Raw genomic sequence first — 9,603 nt, forward strand, 5'->3', positions numbered from 1 at the left:
TATGATACCATAAAACACAAAATTGTCACAAATTATATACGATTACAAATAAAGTAAAAATAAATTAATAATAAAGCAAAACTATCAGGTATGTCGCCAAAGCCAAAAAGTAAAATATTACATTGTACTATTTTATAATAAATATTCAATTTTAAAACTTTGGATTTTAAGTTTTGCATATATTTGCATGTTCATAAAAAACAGATAAATAATAATACAAATGAAATTTTTAATCGTTTCTTTGCCTGAAGATGACTGGTAAGATGGGAAATTAGTATATTTAGATAGTCATTTGTTATGTAAACGTAATATATCGGAACTTATAGAAAAAGTTGTAAAGTACTATTTTAATTTACAACGATTATCGACTCTACCGTGTCGGAAACAACCGTTAACCTACCGGGTACTTTACTCGGATTCGCGTTAGCGTGCCAGGCCTGGACTTTAAGCGTGCACCGAATTAAATAAAGACAATATTTGTCAATAGAAAAAAATCAAAGATTTAATTAATCGTTTAGCAATAACTATGTACAATATTAAGTAAAAATCAAACAATAATTTATTCAAAGAAATTCAACAAAGTCAACCCGACAATTCTCAATTCAAATCTATGTCTAACTTAACTCTATCCCCTTGGGAATCCGACAAAACCAAAAAGTTTAACTTAAAACAATAATTCTTATAAACTAGAAATCCTAATCGTCACCTCAATATACTCGGAACCTATTTCCTTAAACTCTCAAGACTTTCTCAGACTGTCGATCCAAACTTCGAATCACTTCAAAATCACCTTGGAACTTATTCGAGATCCTATCGGACACCTCTCTATTACTGCTGCGAAGCTCACCAAGCTCGTTGCTATCAGAATTCACCTCACCGTCTTCACTTGAGATTCGGGATTTATAGTGTGAGGTGACGTCACAATTCTTAATGCGGTCACTCCCCTCATTTACATACTTAAATGCTAACAATAACGTTTTTCATCGTCTGGCAGCCCTTTTTCCGACAGTTTACTCACTAACCTTTTACATTATTAGTTTTTACAATTCTTTCCGGGACGTTTTTATTACTTAAGGTTTAGCGAGTTTATTTCGTGCTTGTGGGTTCTCCCCCCCCTCTTCTCGGTGCGGACCTATTTTCTGCCGCTCGGGGAGCGCAAATGTGCGTGAGTCATATGGCGCTTTTCTTTCGTCGGTGAGTTGGGTTTTATTTCTTCTCTTTTTAAATACTTAAGGTGAATGGTGAGGAAACCTTCGTCCTAACAAAACATAAGCCCCAAACAAAAATAGTATAATAGGCAAAATAAAAGTAAAATAAAAATAACGCTCGGACTTTGGTTCCTTACAAAGTAAATTAGTCCAATAAATCCGTAACGCTTTTCCATGATCCTTTCCCTTTCCTAGAGCAATCTGGCCCCAAGCATGTGCCTTCTTCTGATTTTCACCCTATACAGTATTTAAACATTTTTTTCACTATGTTTCTTCAAAAACATAAACAAAAAATCTTTTGCTAGATGTATTTTTTTTTAATTATTTTATTTTACTTTTTCAAATTTCTAAAAATGTGTTATTTATATAGTCATATATATATAATAGTAAAATAATTCAATTGTTCAACTTATATTAAAGTTATATAACCTGTAATTATCTATCACTCTTCTCTTATAATGCAGTATTTTGAGCTGAATCATTCTCGAACATGAATTCAAGAATAAAAAATAATTATTATGGAATGAGCTTAGTAGGCCCATTTTCTAGATGTAGCTAATAATTTTTTTTATTAATTGTTACATTTTTGTTATTACTTTGTAATTAAACAGATGTCTTCATATTTCAAACAAAATATCAACAAGACTTTATGATCAATGAAAAAATAATAATACAATTATTCCTGTTATGATAGTTTACATTTTTATTTGTATTTAATATAGAACAATGTCTAGTTAAAATATGAGTTAATTACACTTTATAGGGTTTATTGTATTAAATTTAATTAAAAAATATACTTTATTTTTCTTTTAAATATATGTATTTTATATAATAGTATATTTATCAAAAATAAGTATTTGTAAAGCAAAAGAATGAGCTGAATCACAAAATTACATATTGTGAAAAATCTTCACATGAAAATATTGGAAAGATTTAGAATTTTTAAATGTAAAAATTAAATTATGTAAAACTGAAGTGTTTCTTTTGTATAATAAAAAACGTTTGCTCCATGAAATAAGAAATTTGATTTATTTCTTTTAAATTATATTGAATGTTTGTTAGCATTTATTTTACAACATATTTGTGTTTTAAGATATTTTATCTAAAGATCTGTTAATAAAAAAAATCTTATCGTATATATTTTTTTTCGTACAAATTAAAAATGAATATAGTTGCTGTTCATTGCTATTTGTAATTTTCCGAATTTTTATTTAAGTTTGTTCATTTATCTACAAAGTATGAAAGAAAACATAATAAAGAAAATATTAACTGGTCTCTTTAAAAGCACATGTTTCTGTTTAAAAACAACACATTTAAATTTAAATGCTTTATCAGAAAAGGTAAAACTTTTTGAAGAACTAGCAACGAGTTTGTAAAAATTTTTTAGCTTATAAATAAATTTATATCTTTTTAAATCAATTTTAATTAGGGAGTTAAAAATTAGAAAATAAATACTCATAGTTGAATATTTATCTTAAAATACTTCCACGTTTACAATATTTAATATTAATTGTATCTTATAAAATCAAATATTAATTGGTTGTTAATAATAAAAAAGTATTGTATTTGATAGACAAACAAATAAAATTGTAACTCTAGGTCATCTCATTATAAGAAATTACAGAGTAAACTCTGTAATTTCTTATAATGAGATAACAAAGCCATATTTACTTACGGTTATATGTTTTGTTTGTTAATTATATTGTGGAAAAATTAATTTACTTATAACAACAATGACCAATAACAATGTAGTTTATCAATAAAAAATGAATGCTAAAATCTTGAATGGTTTAAGAAGTTACTTTTTATTGATAAACCTTTTCACAATCTGATGTATCTCTTGTTTTACTACGACTATAATAATTTATATATTTTTTAACATCTGAGAAATTAAACCAAAAATAAAAAGGAAAATTTGATAACGATTTAAAAAGTTTACAATTTATGTCATAGTAATGTAAAAACTTGTTCAAGATAAAATTATGTAATGAATTAGAGCTATTATGTAATTACCTTAGAATAAAAATTACTTTCTTTAAATAAAAACAAATAAGTTTTATTATGAATCTTTCATTAACTTTTTGGTTTTATCTAAATATAATAAAATGAAACAATATATATGACATAATGATATCATAATCCAAACACAAATGTTACTAATTTTGCTCAAAAATTGTCCAGTTACATTCAGATTAATTATATAATTTGATGATTTTGATTACGATTAGTTATATTATCATCTGTTGATTATGTTAAAAATTAGGTTATTTCAAATTTAGTTAATTTTAGATAATTCTGAAAAATATTAACCTGAATTCAAGCATGCAATTCTATTTATTTATAGTGTGCAAGTATGCTGAGAGTTATATTATTCAGATGTAAAAATATAATTTCTTCAGGCATAAATAACAATTATTATTATATACAAGTTTAAACTAATATATATCTGGAAAAACTCTGGTTTGGAATCTACATGATATAACTGGCAACATATTTGCATATTATACAAGAGTTTGATTGAAATTCCACTTTATTAGTTATGCTATTTCGGATGTATCTAAATGAACTAATATTTTATTTCAGTGACAAAATTCTCATATATGAAAAAAATAATTACTAAACTTTGTATATAATAATATTTGTAAATATTTTTTTACAATACAAGATTATATTTATAGAGTAACATAATAAATATTTGTGTGTGTTGACTACAAACGTTTGAATAGTAACTAATTTTATTTGATAATGTATACTTTTATATAATGTACATTTCAATCATTTATTTACATCCTCTGATTTTTCCGTGACATTTTTTGAAGAATTATTTTGCCTACTATGTTGATGTAGAATTCGACTCAGTTCTGTCAAGTGATGAGACAATGTAGTTGTCATCTGAATAGAACTTAACATTAAAGTATTACATATCTGACTCTGCATAACCTCTAAAATGAAAGAGTGTTGTAATTTACAAGTTCTTCAAGGCTTAAAAAATGATTATCGATGATTCCAACTAAAATTTAAAAAATATATAAAAGACAAGTTACAAAAAATTGAAATATAATAAAATTCATAGATTTTATATCTTAAAAATTATATCATTTTAAATGTAAAATACTTAAATATTTATAAATAAATGGTCAATTTTATTAATTTCTCATTCATTATTAACTCATTCATTTTATTATTATTCAAATTTAAAATGTTTAAACTCCAAATACAGTCAATTCTACTTACTGTAATCACAGAAATTATCATCAGTTGGTTCACCTTATTATGTTCTCTTTTCATGTTGTCAGCCTCAACATGTTCAAATGTCTTTTTTTATATGAAAAATCATTTCTAGTAATTAGTATCTTAACATTTAGTTTTTAATTGTACTTTTAGTGACAAACAGTGGTGAAGGTTTATCTGCGTTGACAGTACAGAGATGGTAACATAAGTATTAAATACTTGTATTTGAAATACTTTTTCCCATATAACAAATAGCCTACTTGATTTAAGTTAGAGTATTTCTGATACATATTATTTAAAATACTAGGTATCAGAAATTTGAATTTTCAAGTACAGTATTTGAAAATCTTACATAAGTACAGTACTTAAAATATTTTAAAATTATTTGGAATACATAAAAATATTTAAAGTACAAGTATACTAAACATCCAGAAGCCTGATACATAGATACTCAATCAAATGATTATATTAAGCTATCAGGCTGTAAATCTACTATTATTAATGATTAAATACTAAATAATTTCGTATTTAATCATTAATAATAGATTTATAACCCAATTGTTTAAGACGATCATTTGGTTGAGTATTCAAAGTACTTAAAAATATTTGAAATCCTTAAAAATATATTTGCTATCCACAAAAAGTAGCGAATATGTTAATTTTGAAATTTTGCAACAATTAGAACAATTCACAAAATTTGATTATCTGAAGACTTTTCGTGAAAACTTTTATCTCTTTCTTTATTATTTAACTACTTTAAAAAATTAAAAGTGTAGGTGTATCGCATTTTTATATTTTTTTCACAATTTAATAGCATGAAGATAAACAAAGAGCTTGTAAAATTGGATATAGCTCATAAAATACAAAGACAAAGAAACAATCTCCATGTAAAAGTCCTTTTACTAAGTGCTTTATTATTGATTTAAATAAAGAAGTTATTTATTTTATACATATTGTTTATTGCTAGGTTACCTAGCCTAGCTTTGTAATTTAGGTCTTGGTTTGTATGAATTATTTGAATGATTTGATATTTTTTATGATTTTAGTGCAGCACAGTCAGAATGAATAAAAAGTTTTAAGTAAAGAAAAGTCCCTGGATTTACACCAATAACAATATTCTTTAGAAAAATCTGAGAATTCATCTCTCATGTTTTGTTTGCTAAATTCTAATAAAAATACCATAAATATTAAATATCTACTATAACTTCATTACAGTAATAAAGAATGATTATAAATGTTAACACTGAAATTATGGTGTTATAACTTCAAAAACAGTATGTTTTAGATTCAGAAGTAATACTTTTTATTATATTTGGTCTTTTATTTATCAATTTTGTACGGATAAAAATACGACATATAACATAGTTAATATTTTTTCTAATCAATTCTATGAAAGAATACTATCATTAAAGATTATATATGATTATTAACTTGTACTCTGAATAAGCTTACATATATTTACAGGTAATTATTGTAATTATTTTAAACATAAAATAGCCTCTTGGAACATAAGTTTTACATTTATGAACTTTCAATTATATTTTCATTGCTTTAGATACAATTTTATAATTATTATTTTATAAAATAAAGATAAATTTTTAAAAAGAGATCCAATTTTACTTAAGAACAAATTCAGGAGCTTGGTTTCCTTCATACTAAGGATAATATTTAAGATGTAAACAAGATACTTCTTTTTGATTAGATATACATTTACTGTGAGTAGAATTTTATTAAAATATGTTGGATGCATAATTCCATTCTTACAGATATAATAGGATGAAATGTAAATAGATAAAAATGAAGAAGACAATCTGTATATAACATTACATTAATCAAATAAATTTTAGTTTTTTGTATAAATTGTATAAATAAAAAAGTATCCAATGAAAATTTTTAAATAATACGAATCTAATGTTACGCTTAATTTATCTTTAAATTTGATTCTGCTAAGAAACATTTTAATTAATAAAATATCTATATGTTCCACAAAAAATAATATTTTTAGTTGGAACTTTCTTCATAAAAATACACAGCGCCATCTTTCGTTTAAAATAAATAATTTATAAATATCTACTTTATATATGTGCCACCATCTATCGCATATATTTTGAATTACTCGCGTGACGCGTAACGCATAACCCATCCGAACCGCCATCTTGACGTGGGCAGGTCTAAAGGACCTGTTAGCCGAAAAAAGGAGGAACGAGATGCTGTTTACCTCCCGGCACCCACAAATTGGTGTCAGGAGTGGGATCGACTCCTTCGAAATATCGATGGAGCGGAAAGGACCATATTCAAATAAAAAGGACAATTCCGGTCGAAGTAGGGACCTAAACGATAGGTTAGAGCGACTAGGAATATTATCGGATGTAGTTCCAATCTAATCGAACCTATTAGGAAAAATGGAGGGCGATCCGCAACCCACGGCAGGACCAGCTCACCAAATCCGAATCTGAATCCCCTCAATCTAGGAGGGTTGGGCGGAATCATTCCACTACTGCCCGTATTTTCCGGAAAAACGGGAGGCATCAGAGTCGCGGATTTTTTCGACTCTTTAGCAGATGTAATAAAAGTCATGGCATGGTCAAAGGCCCAAATGCTGGCCGTAGCCAAGCTGGCCGTAGCGGGATAGCTCGGAAATTCGTCCGGAAAGACCGACGAATCAAAGAGGTAAACGAATTTAAGCGCTTAATGATCGCGCTGTTCGAGCGGAACCTTATTCGTTTATGCTTAGTAAATTCTATACCTGTGTCCAAAAACGGGATGAGGACGTGCAAGCATACGCCGCCCGACTTCAAGCGCTCGCGATGGAAATTGAGATTACGCCGGAGCCCGGAGCAGACGCTACGGAAGCTGCTATTATTCAGCGCATTCAAAGAAAGGAGTTAGATGAACGATTGAAAGTGCAATTCCTTAATGGGATCGATATAAGAATTCGCAGACAAATAATGAGTCGTGAAGCTGAGACCTTCGATGAGGCTCTTAAAGCAGCGATCAGTGAGGAGACGATCGAACAGCTCACCTCCCATCCTCAAGGAATTGTGCGAACAGTCCGGGATAGTGAATGGGAGACAGACTCCTTCTCACAGGACAAGATAGCCCAACTAATGGCAGCTATGCAGAAACTTACAGCTCGAGTGGAAAGACTAACCCGAACCTCACCGACAGAAAATGCTAGAACCCCTCCAAGAGGGCGAGATAATCGGGAAAATAATCGAGAGAATCATAATAACCTGCCTTTCCAACGAGAAGGATACCACTCAGTTAATACTAGCCGTAGACCTGACCGACCAAATGATCAAACCTACAGGAACCGGAACCCCCGCGGTCGCAGATATATTAATAGTAACGCTTCTCCGACGCGTCAACGAAAGGAATCCCCATGGAGACGCGAAAGCGAAAATGATCAAAAGAGCTCTCAACCTATGAAAAAAAATCTAAACGGATGGACAGGTATTATTCGAAGCATCCAAGATCAGCAACCTCGATATAACTACTCTACTAGATCTCCTTTTCCGGTATCTAAGCAAAAACGACGCTATACCGAATCAAGTAGGAACCTTTCTCCACCCCAAACAGATTTGTCCGAGGAAAATGAGACAAGGTGGAAAGGCAGGATAGGAATAACTAAAACTATCTCAAGGCACAAACCTATCATATTAGTTTATATTAACAATATTCCAGTAAAAATGCAAGTTAATACCAGCGCAGAACGTACGCTTATATTAACGATTTAGCGAATAAATTGAAAGGGAAAGCTTCATAAAATTCGGGCGCCGACAGAAGTTAAGAATCGGCTTAGGGGAGCCGATTATCGCTATAGGCTCAGCGACACCTACATTTAAATTACAGGGAAAGAAATATGTCATGAAATGTGCCATCGTACGAGCCAAGGTTACAAACCCGTGTGAAGGAATCTTGGGGTGAGACCGCATCGAAACCGCCCAGTTAATTTTAGATCTTGTTCATGATTAAGTCATTCTACCAAATGGGAAAACAATACATTTTTGCTCACCTAGACGGCCACGCCGAGGGAGAAAGCGGCATAAGAACTGCAAGGAAAGAAAGAAAATCCTGTCAGACAGCCCCCGAACAGAACGAATACCTCCTGCCGAAGGGAAGGAGAGACAGAAACTACAAATCCGGAGTGCGAGAAGAAGGACCGCTGGTCATCGAAAGGCTAAGCAACTCCGAATACAACAGGATAACACGGACACAATCATCCAGCCACCTGTTGCATCACGCGTCAAAGACGCATTAACGACCGTACTCCCTTCACTAACAGAAGAGCAATTTAATCCCAGTAATGAAACAGAACCAGAAAGGGAACGTGAGGAAGCAGAATCTGAGTTCGAAAGTGAAGCTTCCAAATCAGAACCGGAAGGAGAGAAGGAGGACACCGAGAGCGGGGAATCAGAATTTGAACAATCGGAAACAGAGATAACCGAGGAACAAGAAAGTACGCCTCCATATGCCCTATATAGCCGCAGCCCTGTCCCCGAACAGCCATGGGTAATGCTGCGGCCAAGCCGAAATCGTAGTCGCATCCCGCGGTTCGTTTCCCCTGCTACCAGCTGACCGTCATCCCCTGACAGGAATTAGACTAAGAACGAGAAGCTAACCTGCTTCTGGGAAGTGACACACCCTTACAGGAAACTCCCTGGAGCAATATAGCACAACTGACTCCATGTGCCATTGTTCAAACTTATTCACATTTCCATTTTAAGATCCTTTTTTCAACCTCTTATTCAAACCTTATTATAATCTAATATTATATGTCATATTATGTATTATATTACCTAGTACATTTATTCAACTTTATTTAGCCATTTTAACTATAAGAATGTATTAGTTTTTCATATCTAGACTTAACTTAGGATCTTATTATCCTATCCAACTGAGGGAGAGTAACCCCCAAATACATTTTTGTAAACTGTATACCTCAATCCGAACTAAACAGAATTCTCAGTTTAAATAACTGTTAATAACTAACTTTTATGAGTACAAGATAGAACGACATCCTCCCGACAGCGGACTAAGACGAGGACAAGCCATCCACTTTAATCACGCACCGAGTTCAACGCTCGACGACCTCCTGCCCTATAACGAACGGTACAAAGTCACTACTCATCTGATTCCTCCAGCCATCTCGTTCCTGTCCAAG

At 30.9% G+C, this 9,603-nt stretch overlaps 1 protein-coding gene across 1 annotated transcript; it reads left to right on the forward strand.

Annotated features, from left to right (window-relative positions):
- Positions 1 to 7,246: 7,246 nt before the first annotated feature.
- LOC136979340 (uncharacterized) lies at positions 7,247 to 8,951 on the forward strand (the record flags this gene model as incomplete). Its single annotated transcript, XM_067275285.1, has 2 exons — positions 7,247 to 7,991; positions 8,521 to 8,951. Coding segments are annotated over exons 1-2 (1,176 nt in total), but the record flags the coding sequence as incomplete, so codon positions are not given.
- Positions 8,952 to 9,603: the final 652 nt, after the last annotated feature.

The sequence above is a fragment of the Centruroides vittatus genome, unplaced genomic scaffold (genome assembly GCF_030686945.1).
Source record: "Centruroides vittatus isolate TY-2023 unplaced genomic scaffold, ASM3068694v2 contig_608, whole genome shotgun sequence".
In the NCBI taxonomy this organism is placed as follows: Eukaryota; Metazoa; Arthropoda; class Arachnida; order Scorpiones; family Buthidae; genus Centruroides; species Centruroides vittatus.